The 20,458-nt window shown below is 38.2% G+C and overlaps 1 protein-coding gene across 7 annotated transcripts in view; it reads right to left on the bottom strand.

The window, feature by feature from the left end:
• The window catches only part of LOC150078374 (protein hu-li tai shao-like), a 459,870-nt gene that overhangs the window by 63,958 nt on the left and 375,454 nt on the right, over positions 1-20,458 (bottom strand). For 5 of the 7 annotated variants that reach the window (XM_090385317.1, XM_090385315.1, XM_090385319.1 and 2 more), the window contains one exon: positions 3,785-3,853. The exons of the other annotated variants lie outside the window; for them this stretch is intronic. In XM_090385317.1, coding sequence (XP_090241443.1) covers positions 3,785-3,853 — 69 coding nt within the window. The remainder of the gene's footprint in view (positions 1-3,784; positions 3,854-20,458) is intronic. 7 annotated transcript variants of the gene reach the window in all.

Genomic DNA, 20,458 nt, shown 5'->3' with positions numbered 1-20,458 from the left:
CATAAGAAGATTTAACACAAGAAAAGTAGAACAAGCATTAAGGGAAAACAAAGGATTTAAATCAGCAGCCATGAGCAGTAATACAGGAAGACAAATGATACTGAAACTGAAGAATAGCGATGGTGTACTTATAAACAGCAGAGAAGGCATAATTCAAATAGCAGAAGACTACTATAGAGAATTATACAAGGAGCGAGGGAATGATGCCAGCAGTGGGGAAGATGGATTGCAAAGTAGCAACACATACAACATACCCGATATTCTTCCCGATGAGGTAGAACATGCATTGAAGAAAATGAAGAATCGGAAAGCCCCGGGGGAAGATGAAGTTACTGTAGAGTTGTTAAAATTGGGAGGAAGAGACATAACACAAAAACTGGCAAGGCTCTTCACAAAGTGCATTTGAAAAGGTGTGATGCCTAAGCAGTGGAATAATGCAATCATAGTTTTGCTGCATAAGAAAGGAGATAAATCAGAAATTGGAAATTATAGACCAATTAGCTTGTTATCCCATATCTACAAGTTGTTCACAAGGGTCATTACTAACAGATTAGAAAGAATACTTGATGAGAATCAACCGAAAGAGCAAGCTGGCTTTAGGACAGGATTCTCAACTATGGATCACCTTCACGTAATATCACAGCTAATGGAGAAAGCAAATGAATATAAAACACCATTATGCCTGGCATTTGTGGATTATGAAAAGGCATTTGACTCCATACAGCATAAGGCAATGTTTCGGGCACTAGAAAGACAAGGCATAGATACTCCATATATTATGATTTTGAAGAAAATATATGAGAGTGCTACATCCTTTATTAGACTAGACAAAGACAGTAGGAAATTTAAAATCGAGAAAGGAGTTTGACAAGGAGACACAATATCTCCGAAGCTGTTTACTGCTGCCCTTGAGGAAGCTTTCAGAAGATTAGACTGGTCGCAGAAAGGAGTCAATGTGAACAGAGACTACCTAAACCATTTACGATTTGCAGATGACATTGTGGTCATAAGCCACGATCCCAAAGAATTAGAGGAAAATCTTAATCAGTTATGCACAGTTAGTAAGGATTTTGGACTAAAGATGAATATGGCTAAAACAAAAGTAATGATGAACAAGTATGCCACGGAAAGGGAAATAATGATTGAAGGAGCAGTAATTGAAAAGGAGGAGTCATATACTTATCTGGGACAAGTTATTAGCTGTAATAATGATAAATGGCTGGAAATCAAGAGAAGAATAAATTTTGGATGGATAGCATTCAGGAAATATAGTCACATACTGAAGAGCAATATCCCAGTTTGTCTGAAACGTAAAATAATGAATCAATGTATACTCCCCACCATGACTTATGGAAGTGAAACTTGGGCACTCACCAAAAGAATGGAAGAGAAGCTAAGAACTACACAGCGAAGAATGGAATGAATTATATTGGGAATCAGACTGTTAGATAAGAAGAGAAACACATGGATTAGGCAGCAAACTCAAGTAAAGGACATTCTTATCAAAACTAAAGAACTAAAATGGTCTTGGGCAGGACACATAGCTCGAAGACATGATGACAGATGGACTAAGAAAATAACAGAATGGTACCCAAGAGGAGCTAGAAGAAAACCTGGAAGACAAAGGTGGAGATGGATAGATGAAATTCATGAGTTTTTGAGTAGTAAATGGATGGCCAGTGCTCAAAACAGAAGGAACTGGAAAGTTGCTGGAGAGGCCTTCATCCTGCAGTGGATTGAAAATGGCTGATGATGATGAATCACATGATATGTATTTAACAGATGTTACATGATATTAAACTATTCTAGGTTTAACTATTTATAGATTATAGCATTAATGGTTTAAAATCAAAACTAAAAAAAAACTCCCATTACAAGTACAATACATGAAATATGCCAATTTCATTAATAAAATATACTAATTATACAAGAAACTTTCCGTTTTAATTTTTATTTCACAGATAAAAATCAAATGGTGAATTCTTGAAAGTAAGCATGGTTTCCAAATATTTCTAATCTCTTCACCTGTACTGTTTTTATCTTGGTGTTTTAGCAGGAACTACACTCCAAACTATTTAGACTCCTTTCATATCTGGAAACTTTCTTGGAATAAAAAAATAACTTATGTTTGATTGTGCACAAGTTTAAAACACAAATTTTGGCACACCCATACATACATACACAACCTTACATATTTCCTCATGAAATAAAATTAATAAACTCCATAATAAACAGCCTACCATATTTTCTCATGAGAATGAAATCAATAAACTCCAGTTAGCAGCTTATAGTTCCATATGCATAAGGTTTCACCTCGTGAAAAGTTGTTACAAAGGCATTATCATGGATTACCAATAACAATAGAACTCTCTGCACAACTCAGTTCCTGGCAATGTTTCAGCTTCAAAACTACCTTCAGTCACACTGCAATTACATGATTAACATGCTAATGTAACACAGGCATAAAACTGAAATGGGGCCATCTCAGCCTCACATAAAAAGAACAGTACTTTCCTTCCACAATTGATGTTTACATTACAATTACAGTTACTTTACATTACATTACAATTACTTATCTGATGTTGTAAACAACATCAGATAAGTGTTGCATTAAAATTATATCAGATATTATCAGTTGCATCAGATAAGCATTACATTAAAATTATAGCACTCATCTGATGTTGTTTACAACATCAGATGAGTGCTATAATTTTAATGTAAACACGATAGATACCATATTTGTAATTTGGTATCTGTCCGAGTTATATATAAATAAATTAGACATACCCTTAATTTAGGCAATGTTATATTAAATGCAACATAACATTGTCTAGTGTTATGTTGCTAGTGGTTATTACAATGCTATGTGATGAAGCTTTCCTTTTACGGCTGGAATTATTCCTTTGGAGCTTTAACTCTAAACTATGGGGTAAAAAGGGGATAACTATGAGGTTAAACACTGATAAATACAGGGAACTTCCTTTGGAGAGCAGTAATCCTAGAATCACTCTTACCAAGAAAAACTGGTTTTCTGTAAATTGCAGCATCTGGAAATTATGCACATGCCAGGATACTTAATCGAAACGTTTAAGCTTTAAATGGATTGAGTAAACTAAATGCTGATTGTATCCTTACTCTTTCTTGGATGACACACACAACAAGGGAACATAAACCTGAACTGCAATAACATGGCTGGGATAGATGTGAGAAAATTTGCATTCAGCCAGACAGTAATTGATTTTTAGGATAAACTTCCATCTGGTGTTGTGGATGTGGTTAGTTTGAATAAATTTAAAGGAGGATTAGGCAATAAATTAGAAGGGATGGACAATATGAAGTGAGTAGTTTTAATTTTTATTATTTATTTATTTTTTTCTTGAGAGTGGGAGTCAGCTTTAGCATTCCAGTTTCTTCCCAAGATGTGCTTTGCTCAGTTTCATTTTAGGTATTATATGCTTACATGATAAGACACTCGACACTTAGATACAGCAACTACTGCCATGATCAGCAAAATGACTGCATTAAATTGTTGCACTGCTGCACACCAATTATTCCCCCCCCCATTCAAAGAATTGAATTATAGTTCTATTCAGCAATGTGCACCCAAGTTACATGTAGATGAATCATACAATAACCTATCAGTTCACGCAATTATACCTTTCCTTCCTATTTGTATGAAAATTTGCTTTCAACCAGGTAGTAAATGATTGTTGGAACAACTCCCTTCAAACTTACACTATGAGTATAAAAATAGATGTCCGAATTATAATTAAAATGAACTTACTGTGATGCTGCCTTGGCTTACGTTCTGATAAACTGCGGTACTGGAAGCTTTTGTCATGACCTTCAGTAGCTGATGATTTCATGCAAAATCATGCATATACAAAGTTGCATAAAAAAGTAAATGATGGTAGCAATAAGCACAAAATAAATTTAAAATAAATCTATATTTATGAAAGCTGCAAATAAGAGATAATAATTTTAGTTAAAAAAAAAAATTAACAAACTTTTAAACTATAGAAATTACAAGAAATCTTTACCATCTTTAGATGATAAAGAGATCGATTCCAATATCAAAGAGTAGGGTTTATTACAACCAGACTCAGTTATAGAATCATAAAAAGGAATGCAAAGTAAACAGAATTCGAAAACAATCACTGAACTCACATGGGTTGATATGTGCATTTTGATATGTGGACAAGGGCTACTAAGGCCAAGATGTGCCTGTTCAACTTTGTGCATTCTGTAGGAGAGCATTTTAAAGATGATGTTCAGCTATAATTTATTATATAGCTGGATCTGTTTTAGAAAACTGACAAGGCCTTTTATGTTTGCATCATTTCGGATCAGATGAGTTAATGTCAGTGGTTCCTGTAAGTTCAACAGGAATTGCAGAGTTGCTGGTCAAATATTGTCGTGATAACTCCATTCAACAAGGATATGTTTAACTGGGTATATAGCGAATCTGTCGCCTGGAAGGAGATAATGGAGAGTGAAAGAGGAAGTATATGTGAATTTCCCCCCCCCCCATTTTTCTGACTATTGTTATAATGCATGAATTGGGGAGGACTATCTGCAATTAACAGATAAAAATGAGTTAAATGTGAAGAATAACCAAATAGGTGTTCTGGGTAATACAACCTCTTCCGGTTGATTTGTTCTGAAACTGGACAGCAATAGTGGTTTATTTTTTTTTGTTTAATCTAGAAAGGTCTGTTGTTAATTTGTCTGCCAGATTTCATGTCATTTATCTTGACAAGTTTTTTTTTTTTGTATTATTATTTTATAATCCATGTATGGTATCTATAATTTAGAAATATTTGAGGAGGATGGGTGTTTGGTGGTGGCTTTGTCTGTCAGTTCATTTCCTGGGATACCTGAACATCCAGGGATCCAACATAACTTAGTTGAATGGTTCTTGGTTTTGCAGTCCTGTAAATAGGATTGAATTTGTTTCAATACTGCATGATGTCCAATGGAAGAGCTGCTTTTCAGGGCAGATATTGCACTCTGAGTCTGTGTATATATATTAAGATCTTTGAGATGGACAAGTTGTAAACAAGCTTAGTTTGAGGGCAAACTTAGTTCAGAGGTGTAAATACTAGATTCAATTGGAAGGGATAGTGATTTATTCTGTTTCTGCTCCCTCAGCAGCATCTATTTTTGAGCCATCAGCATAAATTTGATAATACAGCCACTCCCCGACTTACATAAAGGTTGCATTCTATGGAACTCTACATAAGTCAGAATTTCCCTAAAAGCTTATGCAGCACTTGCAGCTATGTGCACAACTATGAAGCAAAAAAGAAATGTTTGACAAAATTATAAATATTCCATTTCTTTTTATCTCATGAGCAGAAAAAATTACAAGAGGGTATAAAATTACAAAAATAGATAGGAGACAAGCATAACATCAGAAAGTTTTACCTTTCGAGCAGTGTTGCCAGAATTAACTCTCCATCTGATAAGCACACTGCTGCGGAAGTTCAGGGCTGTGGAGATTTACAAGGTTTTTTTTTCAACATATCCAAAATTTCTCTGCAGATGCAGAATCGGCACTGGTGACTTCACCGCATGCTTTAATGTTTTGGAAACCAGCGCAATGCTTGAACCTATTTAACCACCCGTTGCTTGCCATGAACTTGGCTTGGGGTTCGCCGTACTTATCTTCATTAATACGTCTTGCTTTTGCTTGAATGGTCATTGGACTCAGAGGCACTCGCTTCTGAATCTGATTTTCCATCCATATTATTAATAGCTTTTCCATCTTCGATATAGCACCTGAACGCTGTTTTGTGATCATTGTTGATCTTAAATGCATTGATCCTTTAACATGTTCTTTTACATGCACACTGTCCCTTAAAATAGTATTCACTGTTGAAGCAGCGAGACCTAATTCCGTGCAATAGATGACAAACTTTGTCCTGCTTTGTAATTCTTAATTAATCTTCATTTCTAAATCAATTCTGTTTCATTTCCTAGCACTGCCAGCACTTGCACTTTCTGTTGATGCCTTTCCCTTCACCAATGTAATAAGTAAATAGGAATGAAGAGAAGATTATCAAAATTTATGTTTTTTATATGATTGAAGATTTCAGTGAAGGGGAACTCATTTCACCATAATACCGTAACGTAAAATCCCACAGAATTCCAGTTATCAGTATTATCGCAAATTCAATAAGATCGAGTTTACTACCCATTTATAATTAGATGCACTAACAGAAAAGCCCAATAAACCAGAAAGTGCAAATTGTTTTTGTTTTATGGTAGCGACCTCCAGAAATGTTTTAGAAAAATATCACCAAGGCATTCAAAATTGATTTTTATAGCAGAACATATGATAACGATGAAAGTGCAGAGTACTTTCCATTATAAAAATGATCTTTTAGAGAAATAAATAGCTTAGTTATATAGCGAAAATTTCAACTTTCGAGGTCTTGGAACAAATTACAGAAAAAAACGTGTTATTGGGCTAACATTATATTTTCACGATACCTCCATTTATGCCTACAGGATGCAAAATATGTTTCCACAATTTTTTTAAGTTTGCATCGGCCAGCAAAAACTTGCGTAAAGTCGAAGTTCCATAAGTCGAGTATTATGTAATCTTGGGAGTGCCTGTAATGGGAATTGCCCACGGACTGAGCTGTGAGTAGCTGCTTGATGTTGCAGGTAGCTATTGAATTTTTACCCCAATGTACAGTTATCCCAGCATGAAAAGACATCAATAAACCAGTGGACAGGTTGTTCCAATCCCTGGTAGATAATGTTAATTCATTAGATCTCATAGTCTGATTCCAGTGGGTTTATTTTCATTAGGTTTGGTCTCACAAAAACTACCTGAGCAGTGGGTTAAAGAGGAATTTCAGAACTGAATGCAAAGACAGACAACGGATTTTTGCTGCATAGTTAAGCAGTAGCCTTTTCTTCCCGAGGCAGCATGGTGGTTCATTCGGTTCTATATACAGGCTGTGAACTGAAGATGTTCGGAAGCTCCCAAGGCACTTCTCAAAGCAGTGTTGGATGGTATTCAATTTTTTGAGAATACTTTTTCTAGTGGAATCATAAACAGAAGCTCTATAGTCTAAACAGAATTTCATTAGCACACGTTATGTATGTAACAGAGTGTAATGATCAGCACCTGATGCTGTTGCAGAAATACTCTTAAGGATGTGTAATTATAATTTTTCCTTAGACATTGAGTTTGCAAATGTGTAATATGTGCAGCAAAAGCAAGTCTGTTATCTAGAATTAGGCCAAGAAACGGGACAGGGTTGGTAAATGGAATAGGTGAGTTTTCAATTTTTGTTCAGGGTGTGTGCCACGCTTTTTGCAGAAATGGATAACCGAAGATTTCTGTTTGGAGAGATAATAGCCATTTTGCCCCATCCAAAAACTTATTTTGTTTGTTTGTATTGGATGTTTTCTCTCATGAGATTGTGTGATTCTTACCAGAATCACACAATCTCATGTTATTATGCAAATAACACGAGATTGTGAGATCACCTGCACACAAATATTTCCAGGTTATTTGGAATATCCTTCATCATATTATTTTCACGAATAACACACAAAGTAGCACTGAGTATAGACCCTTGCCAAACACATGAAAAAGATAATACATTTCTGTAGCATACTTGGAAAGGTCTGTGAAGTAAAAAGCTTTGCATAAGGAGAGGTATTGTCCTCATAGTCCTTGAAGGATGCCATATCATTATCATTATTAGCCATATGATGCAAGGAGCCTGAGGCTTTTGTTGCACCTGGCAAAAAAAAAAAAAAAAAAAAAAATTCTCAGTTACCCTGAGAGAGAGAGAGGGGGGGGGGGGTAATCACCAAGAAAGAGATTCAGCTCAGGACCTCAGGTCTGCCAAGCCCATACTCACCAGATGTGAGCCCCTGGAGTTGTGGTATGTCTCCAAGTGGTGTCAAATGCTTCTTCTACATAGAGACATACCACAACTAAATGTTATTTTCTGACAAAAGTGTTATGGATGTCTTCCTCAGCTTTGATCATCATATCCAGGGAACATGTTTTGGTGAAAGCTGTACTGATTGTTACTGATAAAGGTTTTATTTCAAGTAACCATGTAAGTTGCTTATAAACAATTTTTTTTCCAATAATTTACTTAAGCAGCTGGCTAGTGATACTGGTCGGCAGTTATGTAGGACTGATTGGTCTTTTCCAGGTTTGGGGAAGGCAAAGACAAAATTATAATTCGGTGAAGAGTGGATGTTACAATTTATTTTAAATTATTCAGCTGATATTTTGATATGCTGGAAAGACTGATCATAAGCTGCTTTGATACATTTCAAAAGGTTTCTTCAAGGGCAGTTTCTATTTCCCAAGGCGATGATATGTCCTGTCCTTTCTTTAAAGTCGCAGGACCCACTGCTTTAAGTACCATCGTTGTTATCATTACTATTTTTATGTCAACCTTAATTTAATTTCAGGTAATCTGCTTTTACCTTGAAAGCATTCTCAATTTTTTTCCAAGGTAATTACACTTCCATGGTAATTACATATATTTCATTATGGTTGCTGAGTATTTCTGCTGTAACTAGTAGAGCCCTGGATCCATAACCCAGTTTAATAATTTAATACTTTTTCTTGCTTGCTTAATCATTCAGTAATGTCATTATATCCTATTATTTTAATCAATATTATATACAGGGTGGTTCACTACCAGTGCGACAAACTCGCAGCAGGTGTAGGGGGCACAAAGACGAATCAGAATCACATAGCATTGCAGGGTCCGAAATGCCTTCATCATGTGGTAGAGGACGTTGAATGGGAGGTCGTGTGAACAGCGATCCCGCTGGAAGTCAGCATTTGCGAACCAGATCCCCGAGGCAGTAGGATGGACGAGTATTCAAACATTGAACTGGCCGACATGCACCTCGTGTATGGAGATGCGGACTGTAACGGGCGCGCTGCTCTGCGCTTGTATCAGGAACATTTCCCACACAGGCATGCTCTTCATCATACGATTTTCACACGTGTGCACAGAAAGTTACGTGAGACTGGTTGTTTCACGAGAGGTACCATGAATCGAGAGCGAATGACGAGGACGCCAGACAATGAGGAGAATGTCCTACGTCTTGCAGAAGGCAATCCGAGTAAGAGTACTCGAGCGATAGGCCAACGATTGGGTATTTCCCAATCCACTGCATGGAGGATACTGTCAACAAACCAAATGAGTTCATACCATCTGCAACGCGATAAATCATTGGAGGCTGCAGATTATCCACTCTGGAAGACTTTTGCTACTTGGTTTCTTCAACAGAAACGGTTCGCAAATGCTGACTTCCAGCGGGATCGCTGTTCACGCGATCTCCCGTTCAATGTCCTCTACTGTATGATGAAGGCATTTGGGACCCTGCAATTCTATGTGATTCCGATTCGTCTTTGTGCCCCCTACACCTCCTGTCGCACTGGTAGTGAATCACCCTGTATATACAGAGTGTCTCAAAAATATTGGTACAAACGTTTAGGGGAGGTAGGTAACATCTAAAGGAATGTGAATCGCATAGGAACCCATAACCGGAAACATCATGGGAAAGTAGTAGTAGCGGCACAAGAAGCAGAAATGACACAAGACAGTAATCAGTGGCAAACATTTATCTGACATAATATTAACAATGGAGTACGAGATGGATGCATTTCATGATGTTACAACAGATGCTTGAAGGTTCCACCATGAGACGCGATGCATGCGTGACACCGACGCAGCATGGTTTGGCGGACACAGTCGAACACACCTGGAGTTCCTTTGACAGTAGCAGCAGGGCAGACGAGTCTCGCCACGAGATCCATTTCTGTCTCCACAGGTGATTCATACACGATAGATTTGAGGGCCCCCCACCCACAGAAAGAAATCAAGGCTCGATAAATCAGGTGAGCGTGGGGGCCAGGCAATGGGTCCACCGTGGCCAATCCATCGACGCCCAAAATGCCTGTTCAAATGGTCACGAACACACCTTCCATGATAAGCAGGCGCCCCGTCATGTTGAAACCAAATGTTGCGTCTCGCATTTGCTGGAACATCGTCAAGTAACCCTGGTAGAACTTGTTCAAGAAAGATCCGATATTTAGCGGAGTTCATGCGGGATGGTAACAGGTATGGGCCGACTAGGCAGTCACTGACCATACCTGCCCACACATTTATTGTGAAGCGATGTTGTGCCGTATGGAGGCGAACACCATAAGGGTTGTCGTGAGCCCACACATGAGCATTGTGCTGATTGAATAAGCCTTCACGAGTGAAATAAGCCTCATCCGTGAACAAAACATAGGCTGGAAAATTCAAGTCTTGAACACTTTCTTGGAGAAACCATTGTGCAAAAGCCACACGTGCAGGATGATCTTTGGGGAGCAGTAACTGAACCCTTTGGAGATAAAGGGTGTAAAGAATCGTCGTGCGAGACATGCTGTATACTGCAATGAGACACTCCTAAGGCAGAGGCAACTGCACGTGTGCTGGTAGTAGGATCATTCTAGATGGCATTCAACACAGTTTCTTCCATGGGAGTTTGCGTCAAACGTGGTCTGCCCGCACTACTCCTGTTACCTCTAAATGACCCATTGCACAAATTTTGATGCACATGCACAAACAAATGGTCTGGTACATGTCTGTCTGGGAAGCGTTCTTCATAAATTCATTGAGCGGGTCGTCCATTGCCCTCTGCTAATCCATACACTAGGTGTGTGTCTGCAAGCTCACAGTTCGTATATCGATGCATGCTCTTCGTGCGACGACTACTGTTTGAATGAGTAAACCAGAAATTTTCCCTCTCGCGAACTGATGAACAGCGCAGTGTACTGACTTACGGTGACGTTTCCGGTTATGGGTTCCTATGCGATTCACATTCCTTTAGATGTTACCTACCTCTCCTAAATGTTTGTACCAATATTTTTGAGACACCCTGTATATATATGTATAAAGTATGCAAATGAAACGATATGAATGCTCTCTCTGCGTAGTCAGAGTGACTCATCTGCCTTCCTACCCATGTGTCTTTTAAAATACTAAATTGTGAACAGAATTTTTCGTATTTTGTTCTGGAATATCCAACATTCAGATTAATAACAGGATTAGCAAGCGTTTACTGTATTTATTTCTGAGTAGTTTTAAAGTAATGGTTCAAGCTGCAGAAACTCAACTTCTGAGGACAAGAGTTGCCTGTGCGGACGTGCCTTTCTGCCGCTCTTGGAACAGAGAAGTTTTTTCTGATTTATTTTCTGCTTTATTAGTTTAAATTGACATATTAACTTATTTTCTAGAGTAGCTTTATATTCCTATTTACGGTACTTAAGTTTAAAGTAACTTAGATAGAGATTTTGTAGGTATTACAGTAAACCTCCGCTATTCGTGGTATCTGTATATGTGGTTTCGCGTATTTGCGATCGCTGATTTAATATAAAATGAAACCTAAAAAAATTTGAATTTTAAAGGGCCGTGAATATTTTCCGCCATAAAAAAACATGGATGTGGCTAAAATTATCTTTCCCTGTCAAAACAGCGCTCAGTGGGTGGGGGGAGAGGGATGACAAAATCGCGAGCGTGGATGTTTCTCGCTAATCCTTGTACAGTATGTGTTATGCACTTGTCATGGAAGGTTTCGTTGTTTGCTTTTAATTTATACGCTTATAAATTTATAAATTGATATGCTTACAAAAGTGATGAATCTACCGTTTTGTAGTTTAAAACAGACTTTTTCGAGTGTGTTAACGGAAGAAAGTGACTTTATTGTGTACAAGTTCTTTCTAACCCGTACAAAAATATGGCTACGAATAACACGGGAAATGTGAAAATATCAAAGGTGATGACATTAGCGAATAAAATTGGGTTATTAGACAAAATTTCTAATGGTGAAAGTGTCTCCTCAGTGGCAAAACATTATAAAATCAATGAGTCAACGGTACGATCCATCAAAAAATTGGAAGAAAAAATCCGCCATGGTGTCCGTGAAAATGCGCTAACTGCTTCAAAAATTTGCTCCGTAACTCGTGATATTAAATTAGAAAAAATGGAAAAGGCTTTAAATCTGTGGATAGAAGACCGAACTCGAAATAAAATTCCGTTAAGTTCACTCATCATTCATGAAAAGGCAAAACTCCTTTATCAACACTTTAGCGAAACTGGTGATAGCACTGGCGGGATAAGTTTTTTTGCTAGCAAAGGCGCTGGTTTGAAAGATTTGTTTGAAATTTCTAATAAATATTACATTTAATATTAAATTGTTTCTTATTTTCATTTCGATGCCTTATGCTTGCATTTCACTATGTACTGTCTATGTACATAGTCATTATGAAGGTACATATAATACATACATAGACAAAATTTTAGACTAGTTTTTCTTATATATTTCATACTTTGGAATGGGAGCCATAACTCAGTATTCGCGTTTTCGGTATTCGCGACATTTCTCAGGAACGTAACCCCCGCGAATAGCGAGGGTTTACTGTACTTAGTATCGGAAAGGGTATCAAATCCATGTGTTTACCGTTCGTAAATAGCCACCATTGTTACGCGAAAATTAATCAGTAAAATCTATTAATCTTGTCGAACTTCATTGGCAATTAAATTGTACTTTTAACTATACATATAACCACTTAGGTTACGTAACATAAATAATTAGTAAAAATAAATAATTAATACATAACTTGATACGGAAGTTATATAAAGGGATTTCGTAGATAACACTCGTTATTGAAATAAATATTTCGTGGATAACACTCGTTACTGAAACAAATATTTCGTAGATAACACTCGTTACTGAAACAAATATTTCATAGATAACACTCGTTACTGAAACATAAATATAGCGTTATAACTGTGTTGGGATACAAGTTTAGTATTTAAATTTTGTACTGATATTGAAATTTTACTGAAAGTAAATCGAAATCATGACTCAAACCAGAGCAGCAGAGCAAAAGGCTCAAGCTAATGGGAATGCTGTGGCTCAGGGAAGAAGTGAGGGGGGGGGCAGTTTCCCTCTCAATCACAGCCTTTTAAGATGCACTATTTGCTTGATGATTGCGGAGCAGTCAGGTATGGGACACGATACTGCCATGGGGGATGTTTTTGTATGTGCGCGATGCAAGGAGTGTAAGGAAATCAGGCGACAACTCAGCATTGTTATGGGCCTATATGAGAGCTTGAATGACAGGGTGGATGCCTTCAAAGGATTACAAGTGAGGGGCACATCAAGCTCTCAGCTGCCCACACCAATATCAGAGCTTGCACTTGGTCATCGCGCAACACAGCGGCAACCCCCAAGACAGAATGCGCTGGTCCCCAAGGAACTGGTAGTTGATGGCGACTCTATTGTCAGGGAAACGGGAAACATGCTTTGTAAAAAGGATAGGTGGAACAGGACCAGGGTATGTCTGCCAGGGGCAAAGGTTGATGACGTTGTAGAGCGGATATCATCTTTTAAGGGCACAAAAGGTGATACAGTTGTACACGTTGGCACTAATGATATTAAGAGTAGGAGACCGGCGGAATTACTTAACAAGTACAGGTCATTGATGAAAAAAAGCCGTGAATTAGGGTTGAATTTGAAAGTGTCTGCAATTCTGCCCAGACACGATAGGAGGGAGTATATGATGAGAGCCCTGTCGATCAATTCAGCCCTGGAAAGATTGTGCAGGGCTCAAGGGGTAGAATTTTTTTCAGCCTGGTCTGTACTTGTTAACAGGAGAGACTGCTTCTACAGGGATGGGATACACTTAAATAGAAAGGGTGCAACAATGTTTGCTGATGCTATCGAGGCAGTGTTAGGTGAGTCGGAAAACTGCTAGATTGGGGGGATACAAGGACTAATAGATTAACAGTAGCCACTGGCAGAGGAGAAAGTGATTCTTGCACTGCTTCTATTGGAATGAACAGCAGCCTGGAAAATAAGATGCAGGATATTTCAGAGACTACTGGGAATCATGGGGGTACAAGTAAACACATGGGTTGTGTTAGGATGGCTAAGAGGAAGAGCAGGTGCATTTATACTTGCGTGTACACCAACGCTAGGAGTTTAATAAATAAATTTGAGGTATTGCTCAAAACATCAAAGGCAGATATTGTTGGGATTTCAGAGACGTGGTGTTACACAGATGTAAGGAATGCAGAACTGGAATTTGGGGATTACAATGTCTACAGAAAGGATAGACAGGATAGGAAGGGAGGAGGGGTCATGCTATTAGTTAAGAAACACATAAAATCCAAGGAAGTGAAGCCAGTCGACATCGCTGGACAGTGCAGTGTCGAGTCAGTTTGGTGTGACATAAGCTTTGGGAGATCAAAATTGAGAGTAGGAGTGTGCTATAGGCCTAATGACTCTGATGAGTATAATAAGAAACTGTACAGAGAAATAGAGTGGGCCAGTAAATCAGAGAGTCTTATAATGGGAGATTTTAATTTCCCAGATATTGACTGGAATTTGGGGGCTGGTCACTCACACACTAGCAAGGCCTTTGTGGATTTATTGGATGATTGTTTTATACATCAGTATGTTCGGAAGGCAACTAGAGGGAGTAATACTCTTGATTTGATTATCAGTAGTGATTCTTCATGCATTAAGAATCTGCAGATAAATGAACCACTAGGTGGCAGTGATCACAGTGTTCTGAAGTGGGATTTACTCAAAGAGGTAACTACCATTAGGGGTAAAGGGAAGGGGTATTGCTTTCGTAAAGGCGACTACGATGGACTGAGACAGTATTTAAATTCTATACAGTGGGATCAACTGATGATGTTACCAACAGCAAATTCAAAATGGGAAGCATTCAAAGAACTTATCTTGGAAGCTACTAGGCTTTACATACCAACTAAGAAATATTTTTCAAGGTTTAGGCCTAAATGGAGGTCAGATGAACTAATGAGGCATATGGCAGAGAAGAAAAATGCATGGGATACATACAAATTAACACGTGACACAGAAGCCTATGATAGATACAAGTTGATCTGTAACCAAGTTACAAAGGAGGTTAGGGAGGCGAAGGCAGATTACGAGAAATCTTTGGTAAGAGATGCAAAGAAAAACAGCAAAGAGTTCTTTACTTATGTAAACTCTAGAAGGAAGGGGATGAATCAGATTAGTCCACTGGATATCGATGGGTCAACTGTTGATGATGCTGCTCAGGTAGCTAACAAACTAAATGAATATTTTGCATCGACATTCACACATGAGGAGTTATTCGGCGAGGGGAATGCCAGAGGTGTGTTCAACTCTGGCAGTAAGCTAGAGAATCTTGAAATAACTGAGAGTGAAGTGGAGGAGAAATTGTTGAAGATAAACACAAGAAAGGCACCTGGGGTGGATGGGATCTATACGGTTATATTAAAGGAGGCAGCAAAGGAAGTAAGCAAACCCTTAGCCATAATTATGAGAGCTTCCTTGGACTCAGGGGAGGTACCCATAGACTGGAAATGTGCAAATGTGACCTCAATTCACAAAGGAGGATCAAAGGCTGACACAAGTAATTATAGACCTGTGAGTTTAACTTCTGTTCCCGGAAAATTAATGGAGGCACTGGTTAAAGAAGCACTGCTGGATCATCTAGACAAGACTTCAGTTATAGCTCGGACACAGCATGGTTTTGTTAAGAGGAAGTCTTGCCTGACCAATTTGATTGGATACTATGATGCAGTCACAAAAGAACTGGATGCAAGGAATAACTTTGATATTATATACTTGAATCTTAGAAAGGCTTTTGATACTGTTGCACATGGAAGACTCTGCACAAATTGGAGCAGTGTGGCATTGGAGGCAAATTGCTGCTATGGATAAAGGGGTGGTTGAGGGGGAAAAGACAGAGAGTGGTAATCAATGGACACTGCTCATCGTGAACTAATGTTATTAGTGGAGTCCCTCAGGGTTCAGTATTGGGTCCATTATTGTTTTCTGTATTTATAAATGATATTGATGATGGTATATCAAGCTTAATGTCCAAGTTTGCAGACGATACGAAGGTTGGCAGGGTTGTCAAGGACACTACTGACACTATGCTGCTGCAACAGGATCTGGAAAGGTTGAGCAGATGGCAAATGAAGTTTAACATTGACAAATGTAAAGTACTACATATAGGAAACAGCAACCCCAGAGCAACGAATCAACTCTGTGGTACTACACTGACAGTGGTAGAGAATGAAAGGTACCTGGGGGTAGAGAATGAAAGGGACCTGGTAGCAGGGATAAGGAGGTGATTATTCACTTGTATAAAGCAATGGTCAGGCCACACCTGGAGGCCTCATTTCAAGAAGGATGTAGAGCTGCTGGAACGGATACAGAGAAGGGCAACAAGATTAGTGAATGGAACAAATGGGTGCTCTTACGAAGAAAGAGCTTAAGTTTTGTGAATTACAGTGTCTGGAGACTAGGCACCAGCGAGGTGATCTGATAGAGGTGTACAAAGCCTTGAATGGTTTGAGCATGCTCAGTGCTGATGGGATTCTTCCCCTTGCTCTGAATAATCACCTGAGAGGGCATAAATTCAAACTGAGCAAAGACAGATGTAGGATAGATGTGCGGAAATTTGCCTTTAGCCACGGGTGGTTGGTAGGTGGAACAGACTTCCATCCCATGTCGTGGAAGTTGATAGCCTAAATAAGTTTAAGGCTCAGCTGGACAGGTATTTCGAATGAACACAGGGGTGATGTGGAAGTGGTTATTTTTTATTTATTTATTTTACTTTATTTTTTTTTTTGTCTGATGCTGCAATAGCTTGCTTTCTTGCATCAAATGCCTCTACTAATGCTAAACGTTATAGCCAATATACATACAGTCAGTGCTAAAAGCATGATTTTGTAAATAGCCATTTGCATAAAAATTGCATCAATATTTGCATTTGCATAAAAATTACATCTAATATTTCAAATCCCTTTGCAAGTTTGATGCTCAATGCACCTTGAATAAGTAGGACTTCCCATAAAGGAAGTATTCTGTTATTTATTCTCAGTCTCCCACAACACATTTGGCACTGATTTGGAAATTGTCTTCTCATTGGTGGACAGGTACTTGTAGGTATCCTTTGCTCTAAATTACAACGAATTATAACCTCCAACACACTTTGACATCCCACAGCTGGGATGTCAGCTTTTATTCCAAGAGTGTCAAGCCACTTACCAATGAGACAATATCTAAATTGGTACTGTCTAGATTGTAGCATCTAGACAGCACCAGAATAAATCACAGTATATTTCCCTTCTGGAAAGTGCTACTTGAGGTTTATTCATGGGACAGCAACATATTATGTCGTAGGGGAAGGATTCACAATGTATAATAATAATACACGTATAATAATGCTATTTATGCAAATAGCTACATATAGAACACTGCAATAACCTTAACCTCAATGTTTTTATTAACAAGAGAATTTAGAGCATGTTGTATTATATTCTTCCCTGTTCTTAATGAATAAAACATTTTGGGGAGGAGGCACATAGTCAACTGAAGAAAACTGTAATGAATGCTTATAGTAAATATAGTAAACTATAAGCATTCATCACAGTTTTAAACTAGTAAAACTCTATCCTAAGAAGCAAGTTCATGAAACTTGTTCACGAAATTTGGCTATTAGTACAATGATTTATATGATATGAACTGATGCTTGTCATCTTGATCAAGACAAGCATCAGTATATACAGACTAACCTCAATTAATGCAATTAATTCGTCCCACAAGCGCATTGTGCAAAGCGGAAACGCGTTAATTGAATATAATAATCAATAGGAAAAATTATAATTGGTCCTTGACCTTCAGGAATGTCCATAAAGAATTTTAAAAACACCTTTTAAATAACTTTTTAACTGTATACAATGTAAAAGATAATGAAAATAATTATGGAATTTAATGTTTATTGCATAAAACAGCGGTTCCCAAACTGTGTGCGGCGGAATATTTTAAAATTTCAAGGGAAACAGCAATAATCAACATCTGTCGGACACTGTGCAAAACTACCAGCTCGAGGTAGTTCACTGTTTCAACATTTCTTATTGAGTTGTTTGGACTAACAACTTAATAAACAGAACTGTTAGGTATTTCTTTTGGTCTAGGTGTGCTGTGAAAAAATTACTGAGATGCTAAGGGCACCATGAACCGAGAAAGTTTGGAAACCTCTGACATAAAATACACAATGAAGGTTTTTTTTTTTTGGAGCATTAGCAACTAAGGCCATATTGCTGCGGGAATATGCGGTGGTCATTCCCTGACCTTTCTGCATCCTCCATATTTGGTGGTCGTGGGCTCGAACCCCGGTCTAATCAAGAAGAGTGCACTACGCACTGCTACGGAGGCGCCACACAACCCAACGAAGAAACAATTTTTTACGGAAATATTTGAACAGAGTCATTTGAAGAGTGTTGACTTTCCCTTTTCATCAATCAATTTCCGATAGCCGACAACAATCTTCTCTGGACCCTGGCAAAATAAATATTGCAAAGAACCTCAAACCTTTTGCTTGAGGTTCTCTGTATTACGAAAGATTTCATCTAGTTCTTTTACTGTTATCTCCTTCGCGGTAACATTTTCATCTGGCTCATTTAAAAATTAGAATTTTTAAATGCAAGTCTGCATTGACTTTATTAGCGGGTTTAGACAAGTTCGTGCACTTATTTCAACACCAGAGGCGATGTCAAAATACAGTTTTCGATCAGGAGCACTAGCATGGCGATTACAAAGGCATAGCCATTTCAAATATCGATCTTGGGAAGGTGTAGTCACTCTCTTATGGTCTGATCCAGGTCTTCTCTTCACATCACCGGTTTCACACTTTAATTTCAGCACCCGGGATACTGCTGACTGGTGGCAGCCTATTTTATCAGCGATAGCATGCCCTTCCTGGGACAAGTAACACTTTTTTTTCTTAGTGTCAACTGAACACATGGAGTCATGCTTACACCTCTGCAAAACAGGATACTAATAAGCATGTATACCAGGGGTGGGCAACTTTTTTCGTCAGCGGGCTGAATGAAATTTTCGTATCATGATGCGGGCCGAATGAAATTTTCGCATCATGATGCGTGCCGGAATAGGTTGAACGATTTAATAAAAAAAAATCAGAACCTAAAAAATGTTATATTACTTGAATTAGCAAATTATTAATGTATTTTTAAAAAAATATCTGAACGTCCAATTATCATTGAAAATGCGGCATTCGGCATCAATTTTTCTTTTTTTTTTTTAATTGGCTCATTTTATGGGCTATAAATTATATTAAATTAAAAATTGTAATAATTAGAAAAGGCATAAAACATAAAATATCTCGCACCAATATTATTTTTTTCAATAAGAAGTCAAACCCAAAGGAACTTCATTCGATCGATGCTACAATAATAATTAGGAAATAACTCTTTGACGCTGCGTAGAATCACTTAGTTACTGTTGTACTGGCCGCGATTCCCGATTGAACCGAATTAAGCCGAACGTTTACGACGAGTGTAGTCAGGTATGGATTTTCTATATTTACGCATTTACCGAGGGGGCCGGATTCAACATCGTCGCGGGCCGGCTGTTGCCCGCCCCTGATGTATACCCTTCCAATGCTGTATTTATAGAAACAGCTGATGCAATAGAAACGTTATCTGATGCTTTGCGACAAACAAAATGACTACAATCAAACAATATCTTATATGTTTCACTACAAATGTTACTCTTTTTTTAAGGTGATGCAGTTTTTTTGTCTGCCACTGTATATGGCTAAAACCATGTTTGGTATCATAGTAAAACTTTGGCCTTTCTTTATCTCTTCTACCATGTGGTATGTTACTTGAAGGTATAACGAGCATCATGGTAAGATCCAACATTCCTTACATTCTTAGGATACATAGTCACGAGCTGGCTACTAAATAAATAAATTTTCTGTTTATACTCCGGGACGACCAAATGGTCAGAGGAGTTCACAAGATAGACAGAATACAAGAAACAGTACCGTATTCAGCAGTCACGGGCTTGAACCCAGGTCACTCAAGGCACGTGTACTTATGCACCCGCGCGCCTGACCACTAGGCTACGGCGGCCTAGACAATCTACTTCACTGAACCAAATTGTAATGTTCCAGGAGACATCTTGATTAGCTTATGAATACTCTTTATGCCTTTGCTCTGCCAGCTATGACTGGAGGGAGACCATGAAGAATATGTAAAGGATACCGGTGAGGATATGCAATGTAAAGGCACTGGGTATACCTTATAATGTGTATGGAAATTCTAAAATGTTCAACATTATGTACACATCCCCCAGGCCCAGCTTTTATTGCATATACACTAATGTATCATGAATAGGTGAACTTTATGCAAACTTTATCCTTGACACTTCCCAAAAATTCACTTATTCATTTCACAAATTATGATACCTTCTACTTTAATAAGTGGTACATGTGTGTGGGTCCACTGAAATTTCTTTCAGTGTCCAACCCTTCTGAAGACAAATCTTTGCAATGCAATGGTTCTATGAGCATGGG

Source organism: Mastigoproctus giganteus, chromosome 11 (assembly GCF_048544385.1).
Source record: "Mastigoproctus giganteus isolate SK-2022 chromosome 11, ASM4854438v1, whole genome shotgun sequence".
Classification (NCBI taxonomy): domain Eukaryota; kingdom Metazoa; phylum Arthropoda; class Arachnida; order Uropygi; family Thelyphonidae; genus Mastigoproctus; species Mastigoproctus giganteus.
The sequence above is the reverse complement of the archived record's forward strand: the minus strand, read 5'-3'. Positions and strand labels throughout refer to the sequence as shown.